An 18,771-nucleotide genomic window follows, 5' to 3' on the forward strand; every position below is an offset into this window, starting at 1 on the left:
TCTCTGATGAAATAGTAGTTTCTATATATAGTCTGTGTCCATGGCACATGCATTGGTAATAACTCAGCACAACCATCAACTTGTAATATTCTGCAACCACAGTCATATATTCTGAATACCCCATTACAGATTTACATGACAATGCAAATTTTGAGACCATTAAATGATTATGTATTTTCTAAATGTTCTAATAAATTGCAATAGCCTTCAGAAAAGATGAAGGGCACGTAAAATTGGCTTGCAGTCCTCTTTCTTTTCACTCCCATTATGGCAACCGACTTGATGCTCCATTCCAAATATAACTAAAAAGATAATGTAATCATTTTAAACACACGCATCAACAAAACTATAACCAGTGCTTTATTTTTCTTTCCATCACTCTATCCCCATGGACTTTCATATCACTGCATGCCATTCACAACAGCCTCCTCCCACACCCCAGAGTAAGATTGGATATTTTTGCTGGTATAAATAGAGTAGCAGCTCAGTGAAGCAGCAACCTGGTCTTGCGTTGGATATCTATGGCACAATATAAATAATGGCAGATTCTCCCAATGTAGGATTAACAGTAAAACCAAAATGTAAGAGTTTAAATGGACAATTCTTTAGGTCTACCCAAAGTCCTAGTGTCCAATCAATGACTGACAACCCATGCAAGAGAGGCAGACATAATCAGTTTTTCACAGTCTTTCTGTACCCTCTTGCCAAGTAATAGGATTCTGCAGATTCCTTCCTGCTGGCCTGAGGCTTTATAGTTCGTACGTTGCAGAAGTGCTCCATCAGCCTGCTTTGGAGAAGTTGAGCATCTCTTCCATTCCAGAATTTACAGAGCATGATCCCCCCTGGCTGCAAGATGTTTGAGGACATATCCAGAACAGACAAGCACAAGTTAATCAGTTTATCATGATCTAGTTCTTGGATCCCTGTGGCATTAGGTGCCATGTCACTCAAAATAACATCTGCTTTCCCTGAAGGAAGCATCTCCTGGATCTTATTAAGCGTGCTTGGATCTGTCACATCAGCATTGGAGAGGAAGACTGCTCCTTCCAGAGGGGCAATCCGCAGAAGGTCAACTCCAAGGACAAAGCCAACAGGGGCACTGGCATCTAGGAAACAAAATGTTAATGAAAGAATGAAAAACACAAGACAGACCCCTGCTTTCAAACTGATCAAGGTTATTACAAAGGCTGCTAATAATGTATGTATCCAGTAGCTCAGTATGTAAACCTACATCATGTGTTGACAAAGTACAATCTACCTCATCCATGACCAGTGGGCTGACCTTGTTAATCCACCAAAACCCAGTGACCTGGAATAAATATTTTTGTTTTAAAAAATCTATATCCCAGAGTTGTAATCTATACCAGATATAAGAGAAGCAGGGCAGTTCTGCACTCAGCCAATAATAACAAAACTTGCCCTATTACACCTTACAACCATTAACAAATTAAACCACAACACCCATGGGCATTTTTCAGAAACAAAAATAGAGGCAGAAGTTAAATTACTTGCTTGAGATCAGACACAGATTGCCCTCAGGGATGGAAACAAAATCTCTTTGCTAGCCCTATTCTCTACCCCCCAAAATGACCATCCCTTATATTGCGGCTCAGTGAAAAAGTTTAGTCCCCTTTGCAGTACATCTCTTCCTAAGTTTTTACTCCTTAAAGAAGGCATCATGTGCTCATCCAAGGAAATACTTCCTTTCTATTCCCAGCATGGCTACAAAAAATCTTAAGTTTGTAGCTGATTTAAATTTTATATAATTAATTACTAAGCTGAGTACAAGACACACTGAAGTAAAACTAAACTATCTACACCATACCTAATTCTACTGGTAAAAGACAATCTCCACAGACTCCAGGTCAAGTCCGCACTGTCTGCTACTTCATTTGGTGTTGGAACTCAGATGACCCAGTCACCAACTGAGCTACAATGTTTTTACTAAATCCAAAGGCCAATAGCAGTTGTACAGTTACTTTAAACAAACACTCTAAAACACTCTAACAAAACATTAACTGAATGTTAGACAGTGGTGTTACAATCCTCAGCAAAAACCGCACCCATACCATGAGATTACCATAAATATTGATCAAGTACCTGCAGTAAGGCTATGCCCAAGGATCAGTAAAGGCTTATGCTGGCTGGTTCCAACACTCACTTGGCATATGCAAAGACATCCTCTCTTGCAGTCTTTTATGTCTCTTGATTTCTCATCGCATCCTAACTGGAAACTTCACATGTATTTGTCTTTCCCACACATCAGTGAAAATTCCTTTGTCCATCTGCCCTAGATTTCTTAGGCATAATGTCTGCTATGTCCAGCTGGCATCATCTGGCCTATTCCTCTTCCTAAATTAATATAGCTGTGGCCCTTTGTATTCCTTTGGGAGGACATTAGCATTTCCATTCTTCCAAGTCATTGCCTGTCTGACCTTTTGTCTTTTCCTCTCTCTCTCAACTACTGGACAACTGAAATTGCCAGGTCTGTATCTGGTGAAACATTCCATCACCTATGGCATTTCACTGCCTAATTCCTACATTTGGGAGCTAAGCTTGTGAGCTTACCAGTGCCCAAGGCATTGACCCTCTGTACAGCAACCTGACTCCATGCCCCAGGAGCAGCTCCACAGTCTAGCACAGAAAACCCTGGACAAAGAACCTGATGCTTATTATCAATCTCCAGCAGTTTGAAGGCACTTCGGCAACGATAATTCTGCTGTTTCACTGCCTTCACAAATGGGTCCTTCAAATGCCGCTCCAGCCAGCGGTGCTCTGTTCCAGTTCTGCTCTTCAACCTCTGACACAGAAGCAAAGGGCTTGTCCACCTCTGATAACTACAGGGAAAAAAAAGACAAGGAAACCAATTAGTGCAGAATCCCTGCAAGTTTGAGAACTTCACCTTTTCATGTAATTAACTCCCATCTTGACTTTAGTGCTTACAATCAATCACTAAGCTCATCTATAACATAGTCTTTTAAGAAGATGTACTGTTTTACTTTTGAGACTCTTAGGTCTGTACAGTTAATTCATATTTACACACTATTTATACTATGGCAGCACCACGATTTTGGGTTTTTTTTAATTTTCTGTAGTCCAAGCCAAATTAGCCAAAACAAATCCCGACTGCCATTTTTAAGTGCAGGGACACTGATACGTGAGAGGCTGCTGCAGCACAGCAATTGCCATGCTCCAGCAGACTCAATCAAGGCCAGGGGAGCTGGACCTGATGATCTGCAAGGTCCCTTCCAGCCCTTAACAATCTATGAAACTATAAGTCTGCTCTCATGTGCTCGAACCCCAGCGCAGACAGACAGGGCAGGGCAGGGCAGCCTCCACACTCCCTGTACAGGTGTCGTTAAGCTCCAGGAAGCTCTGGTCCAGGGGCCAGGCCAACTCCCAAAGCCCCTCTCCTCCAAGAACGCATCCAGCCCCTTTTTGTGCTGTGCCATTCCACATATGGACCATGACACTTCTGGTCCCAGGCAGAGCGCCACTTCAATACCCTCGATTCACCCCAAGAACTTCATCTGCCATTTTTATACCCAAAAACCTATGCCCACTTTATCTCATCCTCCAACCCTTCCATCCAGGGGCTCCCGGACGCCTCCTGCAGCAACCCTTTCCCAATGTGGCTGCTTTCCAGAAACCCGTCACTCGCAAGGGGGCCCTTCCACACGCCCCCCTCCAACGCTGGAGCTGGGTGGGCCCCCCAGCAGCTCGGCTGCGGGGTGTGCATGCGTGCACCCTTCTCCCTGCCTAGCCTAGGGGCCAGGGTTTCCGACGGGGGCTCCGTTTATGGCGCAACTCCCGAATGCAAGACGAGCTCCCCTGCGCCAGGTCCCGTCCTGCATTGGAACTGAGGCCGCACCACGAGGCCCCCTACCGGGCGGGAGCGCGCCCCCCTCACCGCCTCATGGTCCCGGCCCGTGCGTCCGACTCAGGCGTCCCCCCGGAAGCACGCGCCGCGCCCCGGGTTCCGGCCGACCAGCAGGGGCCGCGCTGGCCGCGGGACGCTTTTTCCCGCCGGACTGTTTCGGAGGTGGCGACGCCAGCCGGGCGGGAAGACAATGGCCATGGCGGTGCGGCGCTACACGCTGGTGCTGTTGCTGCAACCGCCGCGCGTGTTGCTGGGCCTGAAGAAGCGCGGCTTCGGCGCCGGGCTCTGGAACGGCTTCGGCGGCAAGGTGCAGACGGGTGAGAGCGTGGAGGCGGCGGCACGGAGGTGAGCGCGGGCCCGTCGCGGCGGCGCGGGGACCGCCCCCCCCCCCCCCCGCGAGAGTGCAGGTGTCCCAATGTGTGGCCGCTTTTGAGGCAGAAACTTGCAGACTCTTAGCTGAATTTGGGGTTCGTTTGGTTTTTTTTAATTTGCTGGTATATTCCGTGTTCAGATCGGCTCCAAAGCTTGCGCTGAGCACACCTGCGCAGTCCCGAAGGCCCACGGGGAGGAGCGGGGAGGACTTGATCGTTTCAACACCGCGTGCGGCGCCCTGTCCCGGCCACTCGGATTGATTGTTTTGTTTCGTGTCCCGAGTCATATCGGCCAAATCTGGGAGTCGTTCAAGGAGGATACGTGGCCTCAGCTACTGGCAGACATCCTCCACCCCTGTGTGGGGCTTCGGGTGTTTCCAAATCCTTTGGCGGGAGTCCTGTGTGGGGTTTGGATGCCCCCGAGTTTCGCGGCATCTCAGCATAGAGGACTGTCCAGTTGTCCTGTGTTCTCTGTTGATACAAAACCTGGTGCTTTTATATCCTCTGTTTTCCTCTTCAAGAAATAAACACCTCAAGTACAGTCCTGTTGTCCTCTATCGATACGAAACCTGGCGCCTTTATGTCCTCTGTTTTCCTCTTGAAGAGAAATAAATAAGGAGTACCAAGTATTTTTCTTGAAGAGAAAAACAGAGGACGTAAAAGGTTTTGTATCGACAGAGGACAACAGGACTGTGCGTGGGGTGTTTATTTCTCGAGGAGAAAAATCAAGGACATAAAGGTATCAGGTTTTGTATGCCATCATAGAGGACAGTCCAGTTTTCTGCTACTCTGTCCTCTGTGGATACGAGCCTGATGTCTTTATGTCCTCTGTTTTTCTCTTCAAGAAAAGCTTTTCATACTCCTTAGTTATATATTTCTCTTCAAGAGAAAAACAAGATATAAAGGTGTCAGGTTGCAGCAGGGACAGAGTAGCAGAAAACCAGAAAGTCCTCTCTGCTGGCCACCCTGGCCATATGGCCACTGGAGCAGGTATGGGAGAAGTGTGCCGTTTCCATAATGTTGGTGTACAGAAAACTTCCACTTAACGCTGTTTCGCTTGGTGCTGTTTCACTATAAGGCTCATTTGAAATTGATACCCAATTTTACTTAGCACTCAGTGAGTTTTGTTATAGCGCTCGCGGTTGCCATCTTGGGTCAGTAAGAACAATTGTGGTCACCATCTTGGGTCATCAGATACTTTCAGTTTCACTTGACGCTGGGTTGTTCAGGAACCAATTAAGAGCACTAAGTGGGGGTTTCCTTTATAGCCAAGAGCTTCCCACCAGAAGTGAATGTGGGAGGCTAACTATGTCTTACTGTAGTCAAGGTACTACCCCCTGCCAAGAAAGTGGTTTTCCCTGCAACTTGGAAAACCACCTTAGAGGTCATGGTATTTCCTCTGCCAGGTAAATACTGAATTGTTCTAAACACCGCGAGCCTCCTCCATCCCAGCTTCAGATACTCCCAAATCCATTGACAAATCCTACCTACATGGAAGCCCAAGCCCAGAGGTTTTCAAATTTGGATGCCACCAAAAACTACAGGCAAGCATCCTCCATCCCAGACTCATTAGTCTGGGATGTCCAATACTTCCTACACTAAATCTTAGCCCACAAGAGGCCGAGAAACGATAACTGACTTTGGGGTTTGCTGTCAGCACTGCTTGCCTTAAAATCAAGAAATGCTTCAACTTTGACCCGGTTCTCACTCACTCACTGGTGTCTTAGAGGGAGCCATGTAAAGTAAATAAGAAAAAGGCTTATTTGCACACTTATTTGCATATTTTTTCAGTGAATGATAGTTTTTTCAGCAAGTACGATCATTTTATATTTAAGACCTGGCAATGTTGAATGAGAGCTCCTGCTCTCCACCAGTCCAAGCCTTGCAGCTCTGGGGCCAGCTGCTTCCCTGACTCAGAGGCACAGCTTATATGCCTGCCCAGCTCCAGCAGCAAGAGGGATGTCTGAAGAGGAGAGCAGGCAGGAAAGCCGCAGAGGTTCTGGGGAAGGCCAGGTGCAAGTAGACAGCAGTGTTCCTTGCAGGGAGGACCAAGCTGTGTGCACTTCACCCAGTCCGCACAAGTGATGTCTTGGAGGCAGCACGAAGCACCTCATGAGTCTGAGCGTGGCCCAGCTGGCAGGACGGACATAGAATTAGAGAATCGTAGAACATGAGGGTTGGAAGGGAGCACAGAAGGTGACATCTAGTCCAGTGGTTCTCAGCCTTTTGTTGTTCCAGAACCCATTTTAAGCATTGGCCAGTTCTGACCCAGTGCCCCTCACTCCTGACGCGCTGCCCCCTTTCCCAAACCCCAGCTCCCCAATGTATGGTCTAGATGGTATTAAATCCTGCATTAATCAAAGCATCTCAAGTGCTTTGGAAAGCACAGCATATGTTAAGCCTTGAATCAGGCCTGTAGTGCTTCACTTAGTGAACAACAGGTGGTATCTACTGGGTATGCTTTGGCTATTTGCATCATTTTGAAAGTAGAGGCTGTGGCTGTAACGTTAGAGGTTTTAGCCAGGTGGGGCTCAGGCAGGGAGATGGACCATAGCAGGCTAACAAAATACCTTTCCCTGGACTGTCTATAGCAGTCTAAACTGGAGCCCTCTTGGGGCAGCACGCTAAAGATTACAGCAGCATCACTCTACAGGGGCATCTGAGGCTTTGGGATCTGGACTCCTTTCATGCCACCTGAACTGGGATTGCAGTAGCAAAAGTCTGCACTATGCCAAGCCACTTTGCACACCAAATGATTACACGTTCAACTGAGATGTCTTTTAAGTGAAGTTTCCTGCTTCACCGGGCTCTCTGGTAGTTCACTGGATATACAACATCCCCTAAAGCACCCGGTGCTGTTCACTGTGTCACATCTTATTAAAAGAGTGTTTAACTGGGTCATTATTTCCAGTTTAATTTATTACCTATTATGTTTCCTATCCATGGTGTAGGGAGTTGAGCTGCACACAGATGTATCAAATTGCTTAGGAAGCCATAGGAGTGTCACACCCAGCTCTCTAATTATCACAGCCTGTGAAATGAAGCTTTTAGCTCCATTGCTGAGGAAAGTACTTCTATTTCAGACTCCACTATATATTCCAGGAAGATCAACTCAAATTAGTCAAAACATTAAATCAGAGTGTAATTCTGAAAAATGGGATCCATTAGGGTCATGCCAAAGAAAAATTGGAGCCCTACAGAGGGTTCCCATTATGCTGAATAAGAGGCTTGCTGCCAAAAAAAACCCTCCAACTACAGATTAGTCACTTTAAAGTTGAGTCTAATTTTAATTAAGCACCTCAGCTGAGTATACACTAGCTTTCAAAATATTAGTAATTTCTGTATATTGGAAGAGCTATGAATGACTCTAACAGCTTTGCACCACATCCAGTTTGCCAGGGCCAGATTAAGAAAAGGCTTTGAGTACATTTATGTAATTAAAGCCGCTAATTTAATGCGTTTCAAGCAGGCCAGCCCTTCATGATGCAGCTGGAGACTGACTGACTGGTGTGCATTAAAATGTGATTCAGCAGTTTCCTCCTCTGAATGCAGGCCTTTGACCTTAAATATGTAATTTTACTTCCATTTTTATTAATAAAATACTGGCAAGATCTCACTTTGTCTGAATCAAAGGGTAAGCCAGTACTTAAAGGAAACCTTGTTGCTACAGAAGCACCGATATAAAGTCACACTCTTCTTTGAGTTGGCGCCCTCAGCTTCACCATGGTATTTTCAGATGTGATATACTTAAGGTCCTGACTGCTTGTGTTTATTAAAACCAGCTTGACCTTTTCCATCATGTGGGTACTAAGCCAACTGTTCCAGACAAGCTTCAGCCTCAGTAATTGCGGTCTTCAAATGAATGGGATACAGCACTTCCTGTCTTAAACTGTTACATAGTGGGCACGTCTACCAAGATGTTTACTGCTGAGTAGACTAATTAGATGCACAGTAAATGTCTCAATGTCTAAATACAAGTACTGTCCTGCTGCCCAGTAAAAACTCTTCAGTAATGCACATGTAGATGCTGGAGGGGCTGGCTTGGGCACCCAGTATGTTGTGCAACTCAACAGTAGTTTTATTCAGCCCTAGAAGTAGCTGAATAAGAGTAGAGGCATCTTGTATCATTTCCCTGTCTCACCAAAATGTTTCAAGACTTATTGAAACCAGAGTTCGCAAGCCACTGTGTGTTTGCTGGCTAAAGAATCCTATAAAACTTAAGTTAGGGAGCTGTTATAAGAAGAGTAGACAAGCCAAATTAATTAACTTGATCTAGTACCAGAAGAAAACAGGGACTGTAAGAGAGGCCACTTCACTAAAACTCCTCTCCAGAATCTCCCATCCAGCCCATTCTTTCTCTCATAACTTGAATTCTTTATTAATACAGTCTTTTTATACTTTACACACCAGCTTTCTGTAGTGGGAAGTCAAGTGTCTGCTAGGGAGTGCAGTGTACCCACTCCATGCGTGCTATGCCTTAATAAGGTGTAACCTCCCTTAACCACATGCATGTGGTACTGCATGTGCACTAATAACTCTGTCCTGGATGGGCTGATTGGCACTTGCTGAGCACCGCACTGATTAGGTGAGCCATACATTTCTGGACCCAGTCCTTTGACAGCAACCATAGGCCTGGTTTGTCCAGAATCCATTGCAGTCACTAGTCACAAGGTGCCATATTCTGCCAGCCCACCCTTGTAGGGTGAAGTCCTCTAAACAGTGATGTTCAGAGAGAACAAAAGATCTTACGGATAGTCCATTCTTGGCATTGCATTTCATTTAAATCAAGGGCTAGTGCAGCTCGCATCTACTAGGACTCATCTAAAACTGCTGCAGGACCCAGCATGCACTGCTCCCTCTACCACGGTGTAAGCAAGCTGACAATTTGACTCAAGCTGGAACATTGTATGTTAACACCTGCATGCACTGATATACATCCCACCCTGTTTGCATACTAAGCAGGTGTAAACCACATTCCTGACAAGGTGCCTCTCTGACCCTGAGTTCTCCCATATCCCAGCTGCTGTCAGCTTCCCCATCCATTTCTTTATCCTCATGTGCAGAAAAAAGAAGACTTGCTGTTTTCACCCCAAAAGCATAAGGTGTGTGTCTGGCAGGATTCAGCAGTTGCATGAATGCTTCTTGTGTAAAATGTCTTGCAGGGAGTTGCTGGAAGAGAGTGGGCTGACGGTGGACACCTTGCAGAAGATGGGGCAGATCACCTTCGAGTTTATAGGCAACTCTGAGCTCATGGAAGTCCACATCTTCCGAGCAGACAGTTTTCACGGCGAGCCAACAGAAAGCGAGGGTAGGTGCATGGGTGGAGTGGCCGCACAAAGAGGACTCATCTGCATCTCCTGTTTCCTGCTGCTTAGGGGAATGGGTTCCTATGCCCATAAAGGCAACTTGTACATACCAACTTTGTTATTATCACCTCCCCCATTCCCATTAGTTGTGACCTTCAGCCTTTGTCATGCTACCACAGCCCAGGAGCTTCCTGCCAGGGTTTTTAGGAAGGGGATGGTGGCTAAGTCAATGTACATTGTCTGAGCACCACTTCTCAGAATGTCATCTCCCTGCATCAGGGTTGTTCCTCTGGAAATGCACTTAGCTAGTCCTCAAAAGTCCCACTGAGGAGGAAGCTGGCTGTGCAGGCCAATGGAGTGCACTGTTGGTTGTGTTTCCTCTTCTCCCCAAGGGGGCTTGGAGGGAAGGGAGCAGCAAGTTCAGTTTTACCCAAACCTCTCTGTTTTCTCCCTGTTAGAAATGCGTCCTCAATGGTTTCAGCTTGATCAGATGCCATTCAGCCACATGTGGCCAGATGATGCCTACTGGTTTCCACTGCTGCTCCACAAGAAATTGTTTCTTGGTTATTTTAAGTACCAGGACCACGACACCATCCTGGAATATACACTGAAAGAGGTAGACAAGGTACAAGAAGAAAACAAACAAACATTCCACACTTCCCACGTGGGCAACATCATTCCCCAAATTGGACAAACGAGCAAGTAATGGATTTGGACATCCCCGGTTTGCACCGCCTTCTTGCAGTGGTGTCACCAGCTGCCCAACAATAGGCGTTTCTTCCAGAGAATTCAAGAAACACAAGAGGAAGTGAAGTGGTTTTCCTAAAGGGAAAACAAAATACAATCGTTTTTGTACTTTTACATTCCCTAGTTGTAGTGCATTATATTGTTGTTTGATGACTCCACTAGGTAGTTTTTTCCTTCACAGTTTACTTGTTAGTTTTTTTCCCTTTATGTTGGACTTTTTTAAACATTAAATTTTTTTAAAAAACAGAATTTGGAAATAAGACTGTCCTTGAAGAACCTTTAAACTAAGCCAAAAACAGGAGACCTAGTCACAAACACATCAAGTGCTGAAGCCTGCAGTTGAACCACTTATTTCCCAGGTGATGGCAATGGAATTGGTACTCCTTAGTTATTTATTTCCCTATGCATCCTGGCCAGGGTTTATTCCTTCCAAATAAGGAAAACACGTAGCTTCCTCTTATTCACAGTTGCATCATGAAACCCAGTGAATCAGGGTCCACGCTGCTAAAGCACTGAGGAGTTCAGGGAGGTGTGTCACTAGTTTTTTCCCCTCTGCCTAAAATAGCTATATGAGCTTATGGCAGTTGATGAGACAAGGATAGGGTAGCTGTGCAGCATTGCTTGCACCCCATGTGTTGCCTCTGTCCTGAGAGAAACATGAATCCCACAACAAAGTGCAGTCATTCAGAAGTCTATGTCCATTGTCTTGGGACAAATCCTAAAAAAGTTCCTAGCAAAAGGAGTGCTAACAGTTGTTCTGAGGCAACCTCATACATCAGAATAAATGTCCTGGGATTGCATCAGTGAATCAATGGCAGGAAAGCAGCCTTGCATTCAGCTGTTCACTAAACTGTGATTGGAAGGGTGATGCATGTACAGATGACTCCCAGGACATTTCTATTCTGGAACAAAGAGCACAGCTTGTACCAGAACAAATGTAATGTCTGTTCTATGCCTTACTTCTCTTGGAGCTTCTGTGAACATTCACTGTACAGTTTTTTGTACGATAATGGTCATTAACTCTCCTTCCCCAGAGTCCTTTGTGCTGGACAAAAAAAATGCTCAGCCCTAAAACAGGTACATTTCAACAGGCAATAATCACCTACAGCTGCAAGGTTCTCAACAAGCTGTCCTAACAGGTGCCCAAGCTATGGTATCTGCATCACAGGCAGCTTCCCTGTGTGGTATATGACAGATGGGAAAGGGGATCAGAGTGCCAGGGCCTCATTTGTGGCATACCTGCCAAAAAGATTAGCCCCCCCATTGCCCTGTGAGGTCAGTCCCTAACCCAATATGCAGGGTAGTGAGAGTTTAATCTATGCAAGAAACAACACATCAACAACACTTTGCTTGTTATACAAGTTTTGTTTTGTTTTTGCATCTTACAAATACATATTTTAACATTTCAGATAGAATCTTGGAATGTAATATATAATCTGTAAACATTTCCAGTCTACCAACTGTAGTAATAATTTCTTTAATTCCTGCAGTTTGATAAAGTGCTTCATACATAAGAGTATTTGAGCAAAGCAAAGATACAAGATATTCCAGGCAGGCAGAATTCATGTCCTCCAAAAAAGCCTGCTTCTTCCTATCTCTCTCCAGCAGCTCTGAATAAGTACAGACTATTCAAAGTGCCCTTCTTTATGTGCTACGTGAGCCATGGTTAGAAGGCAGAGGATAAGAGTTGGTGCCTTACTGTCTTGCCATTCATTTTGTGTTACAAACATGGAGTCTCAAGACATCCACTTCAGCTACAGATGCCTACACAGTGAGTGGTCTATAGGTTGGGATGGTAGTGACTAAGATATTACACTCTGCTGGTTAGTTTGTGGTCTGGGCAAGTTCAACCAGGAGTTGAACTAGTTCTTATCAGAGGCTACAGACCAACTCGTCAAAGACTGAATTATCTTAGATTCAGCCTCCTAAGGCTAGGGCTGTTATACTGTTATTCAGTCTTCTTTTGCTACTGCTTTCTTTAGTGAGTAGTCATTTTTGTTTCTACTGCAAGTACAGATAAACATGTTTTGAATAATGAATTTCTGTCCCCAGTTGAACTGCTTCATCTTTCAGTAAAGTCCTAGTCCTGAATGTGTGATTCCAGCTTTAGAGATCTAGTAGCAACTTCCCTGCCTCATCAAGAGCTAAGAGTGGATGGTCAGGGAGAAAAGGTACTGTTCAAATGCAGCGATCGTATCAGCAATTGGCAGATAAAAGGAAATAAGTATATATGGGAGCTGTGTTTTTCAAAATACCAGATGAAAAGTATTCCACCATTAGTAAAGCCTTCTTTGAGTCTGGTCAGTGTCATCTCTTCCCAATCTGGGGAGGAGATGGTACTTGGCACTCCCTATCCTTCCAACACCTCCAGTGAAAAGTAAGAATCTTACCCTCTTAATGTGCTTATCTACACACCTGACTTCTCCAAGCTCCTGGTGTGAAGACACTTGGACTGGAAGGTTGGAGGCCTTGTTTAACAAATCATCTTGAGTGGGTGGAAGGCCCCCTGAGGTCAGTATGTTCAGAGAAAGTTTCCACTCAGAAAGGCACATTCATTCTTTAGTGTTAGATCTCAGAGAAGTTGTGGATCATGACTAAATAGCCTCAATCCTTTTTAAATGCTTTTCTCATGTGCTTAACATTTGTTGCAAAGTACTTGTCCATCAGCACAAGCTTCAGGAATTGGTCACTTAAACCATTATGCAAGATTGTTACCACTTCTGAGTGCTAGACATGGTCTGTTTTAGTTAGTGATAGCATAAAAGCAGTTCACTTTATTACCTCTACAACGAAGAACTGAAAGTCAGTTTGACTTTTCTATGTTGCACTCTTCTAGAGCAGAGAGAAGGCTACTAGATGCTATCTTTCTGAGAACTGCATTGTATGAACCAGAGAGAGAAAATCAGAGCCAGAACCCTGCCAGTAACTAAAATAGGCACTGCAATGTGGTATTAGCTCTCTCAGATGGCAGCATTAAGCTCTTATTCTCTTGAAAGCAGCCAAATAAATGCCACAATGTTACAACAGAACTGCAACTGCAAAACTCAGCAAAGCAATGTATGCTCACCCCAGACTTCAGGCCATCCCTCAGTGACTAGCACAAGAAGACTGTGCATGAATGAGTATTCTCAAGTCACTGCAATCCCAAACAAACAGTTTCTTAACGCATGTTATTGGGGTTAACCTACGTAAATATGATTATCACACTTCATTTCATAGAGAGGCTGTAGAGCTGCTACTTGGAGGGGGAACAGTAGAGTGCTGTTACCCTCTCACTGAACATGTATTATTCCAGCATCCAATATGAGTGTAATTTAACATATAGTCCTTCTGTTTTCAATCCTTTTATAAAGTGTGAATACAACAGATTCTTTCCCCTCAAGCTACTGCATGGCTCTGATCATCTACCTGCATTAGACAACTGATACATTTCCTCCCCTTTTGTCCCTATGATTTCTCAAATTTGATCTGCTCTTCAGCTGACCAAACAAATAAATGACTGAGAGCAAGGGAAGGTGAGACTGACCAGAGCCAACCAACATATATCTAAAGGTGTTAACAGTCTATACTAGTGTTTAAAGATGTGCTAGCTGAAATGTTAGCCTGTTTACTCACAAAGGCAGATCATGGGGCTCTTTGGAGGATATTTCTGTCTCAAGGATTGACCAACCTCCTTGATACCAAGCTAATATTTTGGAGAAGGGTTAGAAAACAAGTTCTTAACACATAATTGGTAGTGCATTTGGATAGTTCTACTTAGACACATGGTTCACAAAAAGAATCGGATTTTGATGATTGCAGGATCTAAAATATATTCCATATTAACAGGAAAGATTCCCAGAATGGGGAAATTCAGTTCCGATTCATGTTTGACTCAGATCTTTCATCCTAGTTAAGGTTTGCTTCACATGGATGAAGCAAAAAGAAATGTCAAAAGCTAAGTCCAAAGCTCCCTGACAGACAATCTTTTTGGTCTGGGAGGGAGAAAGTTCAGGTCTCAAACCTCTAGGCAAATTAGAGCCCTAGCACTAGAGAGCCTGTCCATCTCAAGGCTAGTTTACTTATTTATCCATAAGCCCCAGGAGATGCCCAAGACTCCTTTCCTATCCCCACCTGAAGGGAGCAGCAAAGGGGGAGGATGAGAGGCTTGGGGAATGGTCCAGCCCCCTTTAAGAAGATACCTTATTAAACACCCTGTTAACGGCAGTATATTTGTAAATGACTCAATAAACAGCCTGTCACGTCTATTATCTTCCCACTTCTTCAAAAAGATACGACCATCATCATCGCTTCTATAAGGTACCAGAAGAGTGGGTGGCAACACCTCTCAGAACAATACTGACCGCCACTGGTGACCTATGCATTCTGTCCTAGCCTACAGCCTCCAATTATTAGTAGCTTTTGGGCTGTAGGAACAGCAGTCCTCTCAAGCTGCCAGTATGTAAGAAGCACCGCTGAATGGATGCCAGCCCACCCCAAGAGAAAAACATCCCCCAACAGCTGCCCCTCATCCAACCTACAAAAAGTTTTCCCCTACTAAGGAGTGTATCGGCATTTAAACCAGTTATTCTTCTGCGTAGTAGTTTGATTCTCTTGGAAAACTGTGGCTAAAAGACCGGCTGGACAGCCACCTGTCACACATGAGGAAGCACTGCCCAATGCCTCCTGTGAGACCCCCTCCTACTTCCATCCAGTATTTAGCCTCCCCCCAAACCAACAAAAAACCCCAAACTAAATGCAGCACGCTGACCCCCACCACTGAGCAAGGCTGGGATCCCCAACCAGGAGCTTTCATGCATTTGGATCAAGCAAGAAGGAAAATTAAATGCCTATGAGTGGCCCAGGGGCCTGGCCTTCAGCTTTCCTCCAAAGACCACTACACTTGGGCCCTACTCCGAAGAGAGTGAATTTTACACATGGATTCTCCACACGTCCTGTGCATAAAAATCGGCAGCCTGAAGGTTTACCAGCACACGTGCAGATGTGTACTGCAAGAGGCTAGTTAATAGGAGAAGCACAGGACAACTACAACAGAAGACCTGCAGTGCTCGGTATATCAGGGCATTTCCCATCCTTAGGGAAAGGGCAGCTGGGGGAAATGAATCTCAGCCCCGCTCCAAAGCACTTCAAAAATAGAACAAAAGATTAAAATACTGTCTTTTTCTCTGTATATGCTGCCCAGTTTCCAGTCCATCTAATCCAAAGAGCAGCTTGAAGCAGCAATATTTAAAAAAAAAAAATAGCTGTTTGGAGGAATCTTTTAAAGATCTGAAGATAGAGGAGCAGGGTGACCACTAACTGCACTTCACCTTCTTCCATGCAATTCTGAGAATTAGCTAGAGAATAAATTGTCCTCTGGGGATGATAATGGAGGTGCCGGCACGTTGGTGGGTCCTACAAAGAGGCAGCTCAACTTCGGCTTCAGTTCGTTCCAGACTTTACTCATCTGGAGAGGAAAAAAAGAAAAGAAAAAAGAAAAACAGAACGGGACATGGGTCACTATCACGTGGCACGCTGAAGGAACTGTGCTAGTCACAGTGCTTAATTTGTTTCAGGTTGTTCAAAAGTCAAAAGCATCTGCAAAGCCATTACAAATTAAAACCAGCAGGGCCAGGACACTCATCCATCAGACCAGTGCATTAACACAAACTCTCCATGCTTTACTTTTTATATCTTTATTGAGGTAGGAAAAAGATGTCCTAAGCCTTTCAATAAGATAGTCTCTCTCAATGCAAATGCTTTTAGAAAGCAATACATAGATACAAGTCCATACATGGAAAAATGCTACACAATGCATTTCAACAGATAAACAAGGCAACCTATGAGATTCTTTCTTGCCTTATGATTTGTTTTAACAAGCTGACAACAGAAGATCCAGGTTACAAACACAAATCATCCAGTATAGAATAGCCAGTATCCACCAGCTAATCCTGCCTCAGCCAGCCCCAAAGAGTGCCACCCTGGGAGAGGTCTTGAGGTCACCAGGTACAATGCTCCAAGGCAGTGTTTCTCAACCCACGGGTCATTACCCAAAAGTAGGTCGCAAGACTATGTAAAAGGGTCACAAACAAAACTTTAAAAATGGATTCTCCTTTAAAAGGAGAAAAATGTGGAAATTGGCCATTCCTTTGCAGCCTGCAAGGCGCTGCTTGGGGCTTCCTATGCCCTACACACACCCTACCCTGCCCCACACGCTCCCAGGCTGGGACCTGGAGTCGGGCACTGGGCTGAGACTGGCCACTCACATTTACTAATGGGTCCTGGTGCAAAAAAGGTTGAGAGCTGCTGCTCTAAGAGCTAGGGACCAGCCCTGTTCCATTATCAGACCCAGCTAAGAAGGGGGAACGGTGGTTCCTGTAAAAAAAGCCTGAGGGTGTTCAATGAAGAGAAGGGAAGGTTCCTAAAGAGACAAAAAAAAAAGCTTGGGGTGCCTTTACCTTACTTTTATCAGGGGAAGAGGTTCATTTTATGAGTTATACATTTGGAAATACAAGGAAAAAAATTCAATAAAATAACTGAGCCTTAAGGAAATGAGTTTGATCCAAGCTCTGGGGGTGGTGTCATTCCTCCCTGGGCTGAAGAAACAAGCCAGTCATCTACTTCCCCCAGGTTTATCAGCACTCCCTCAAATACAAGAGCTGTGAAGGAAAAGGGAGGTTGGGACATGGGCTAAAGGGAAAAAGGAAGTTCAAAGACTTATCCATCTTTGGAGGGGAGGACGCAGGGAAAAGGTACAGGACAAGTAGTTTCCAACTAATCCGTTGGTCTAATAAAGGATCTCACATCTACCCAACCAACCTTGCCTGCCACAGGATGAGAGAAGAACTCACCTCTTTATGGCCCTGGATCTGAGAGTTGACAAATGCCCCCAGGATATGAGAGGTGAGAGGCAAGTAGATATGGATCAGCTGTGTCTCCTGGTGCAGGCAGTACAAAGAAAAGTAATTGCGCAGTTCCATGGTCAGGATGGCATTCTCTTGCTGAAAGAAAAGCAACCCAATCAGTTATGCAACTAGAACAGGTAAAGCAGGTGATAATGCAGCACTCCCAGTTCTCTTCAGGCCCACGGTACAAGCACTTGCAAAAAAACCAAGCAGCAGTCCTGCATGCACTTTGCCTGACAGCAGCTGGTGAGGTCACGTGCAAATTGCATTTCAGCACCTCCTGGGAGCAAGTCTCACTGCCAAGCCAAACGTTAGCAGTTCAGTAGCAAGCAAACAAAGCCCTTTCTTTGCAACGCAGTTTTAACAGGAACAGGACCCAGATCCACAGGGGAACTTTTCACCCTAGTGCCCATTCTGAAAGCACCGCCAAGCCATGTAATGGCACCAGCAAAAAGAGGCTTCCATCCTGCCCATGTGTGGGACAGGATGGGTGGCACACCTCCACAATGCGCGACTCTAGCTGTTCCACGGACTCCGGCTCCTTGTTCTGCACGGTGGCGCTCATCATCTGCTTCTTCATCATGCTGTACTTGTGCAAGGCTCGCTGGTGCTTGTGCAGGACTCCCTTCTCATGCCTCTCACACAGATCCTTCATGGGAAAGGGAACAGACAGGTACTCACTGACCTCAGGATGTGGGGTAGGGAGCTATGGAGGATGGATATACAGGAGGCAGCAGAGGCCAGGGACAGAGCTGAAGTCTGAGAAGCGAGCCCTCCAGCTTCAACAGTAGATACTCGGAGAATTTCCTCCCCCCTCCAACAAAAAACTGAGAAGCTCAAGCACCAACACTCATGACAACAAAACCCAGGACCACTCCAGGTCAAAAGACAAAGCTCTACCAGGTGTTCTGGAGTCTCATCTCTTCCATGTGCTTGATCTTTCCCATCTGCATGTCTCTTTCTTGTGCTGAATGTTGCCAATTCAACTTCAGCATCAGTGGAGGGACCTTGCTGCTCCAGTCCTAGACCAGGCACCTCCTCAGCATGGCTATCAGCCTTTCCTGAACTTCACCTAGGTGTGTTTTTAATAGGTGTTCATGAAGGTGGTGGTGCAGGACAAAACTTAATTTCGTTTTTAAGTGGACTGAGGCTCCTAATGCAAAGGCCTTGCCCACCAATTCCTTCTCTTCCCTTGACCCCAAAAGAGCCAATTTTGGAAGTTAGCTGACTCATGCAAGGAAAGCAGATGGTATTTTCAACTCCTTGCATGGTCTGCAGTCCGGCAACACCCAGCCATGAGAGAAGAGCCGATCAGTAATGCTGTCAAGCTCACCAAGGGCAACAGCCACTCCCCTCCCTCTGCATCATGCCCAGTTTGCTGCTAAGCTGCCTTTCCAGATACTTTTTTTTTTCCATTCACTTGGCATGGCATCCTCTAAAGAGAACACGCTTGTTCTAAACAACTCTCTCACTGGCACAGGAACAGCAGAACTCACTTTATAGGACTGGAGTAAATCCAGGAAAAGGTTCAGCTTCTCCACCACATCATTCTCTTCCTGTTTACCCTAGAAAACAAGGGACAC

At 45.3% G+C, this 18,771-nt stretch overlaps 3 protein-coding genes across 5 annotated transcripts in view; 1 reads left to right on the forward strand and 2 right to left on the reverse strand.

Annotated features, from left to right (window-relative positions):
* Positions 1–342: 342 nt before the first annotated feature.
* MRM2 (mitochondrial rRNA methyltransferase 2) lies at positions 343–4,040 on the reverse strand. Its single transcript, XM_090023113.1, has 3 exons — positions 3,911–4,040; positions 2,569–2,837; positions 343–1,106 (listed from the first exon to the last, which is right to left on the reverse strand). Exons 1-3 carry the CDS (start codon positions 3,916–3,918, stop codon positions 673–675), a joined length of 711 nt encoding a protein of 236 aa, XP_089879239.1. The 5' UTR covers positions 3,919–4,040; the 3' UTR covers positions 343–672.
* NUDT1 (nudix hydrolase 1) lies at positions 4,036–10,553 on the forward strand. Its single transcript, XM_090023114.1, has 3 exons — positions 4,036–4,225; positions 9,414–9,559; positions 10,016–10,553. The coding sequence occupies exons 1-3, from the start codon at positions 4,071–4,073 to the stop codon at positions 10,261–10,263; spliced, it is 549 nt and encodes a 182-aa protein (XP_089879240.1). The 5' UTR covers positions 4,036–4,070; the 3' UTR covers positions 10,264–10,553.
* Positions 10,554–10,701: 148 nt separating this feature from the next.
* Positions 10,702–18,771, reverse strand: part of SNX8 (sorting nexin 8) — a 35,575-nt gene continuing 27,505 nt past the window's right edge. For all 3 annotated transcript variants that reach the window (XM_090023110.1, XM_090023109.1, XM_090023111.1), the window contains exons 8-11: positions 18,685–18,753; positions 17,688–17,837; positions 17,135–17,284; positions 10,702–15,750 (exon numbers count right to left, since the gene is read on the reverse strand). In XM_090023110.1, coding sequence (XP_089879236.1) covers positions 15,637–15,750; positions 17,135–17,284; positions 17,688–17,837; positions 18,685–18,753 — 483 coding nt within the window. In that variant the 3' untranslated portion in view covers positions 10,702–15,636. The remainder of the gene's footprint in view (positions 15,751–17,134; positions 17,285–17,687; positions 17,838–18,684; positions 18,754–18,771) is intronic.

Source organism: Crocodylus siamensis, chromosome 12 (assembly GCF_052110815.1).
Source record: "Crocodylus siamensis isolate JL-2025a chromosome 12, ASM5211081v1, whole genome shotgun sequence".
In the NCBI taxonomy this organism is placed as follows: Eukaryota; Metazoa; Chordata; order Crocodylia; family Crocodylidae; genus Crocodylus; species Crocodylus siamensis.

Bases quoted from the DNA above. Each gene is read 5' to 3' on its own strand.
- MRM2 (XM_090023113.1), bottom strand. The intron at 1,107-2,568 runs GTAAGCTCACAA...TTTGTTTCCTAG, and splicing joins GGTCAATGCCTTGGGCACTG to ATGCCAGTGCCCCTGTTGGC.
- NUDT1 (XM_090023114.1), top strand. From the start codon at position 4,071: ATGGCCATGGCGGTGCGGCGCTACACGCTGGTGCTGTTGCTGCAACCG. The intron at 4,226-9,413 runs GTGAGCGCGGGC...AATGTCTTGCAG, and splicing joins GTGGAGGCGGCGGCACGGAG to GGAGTTGCTGGAAGAGAGTG. The intron at 9,560-10,015 runs GTAGGTGCATGG...TCTCCCTGTTAG, and splicing joins CGAGCCAACAGAAAGCGAGG to AAATGCGTCCTCAATGGTTT.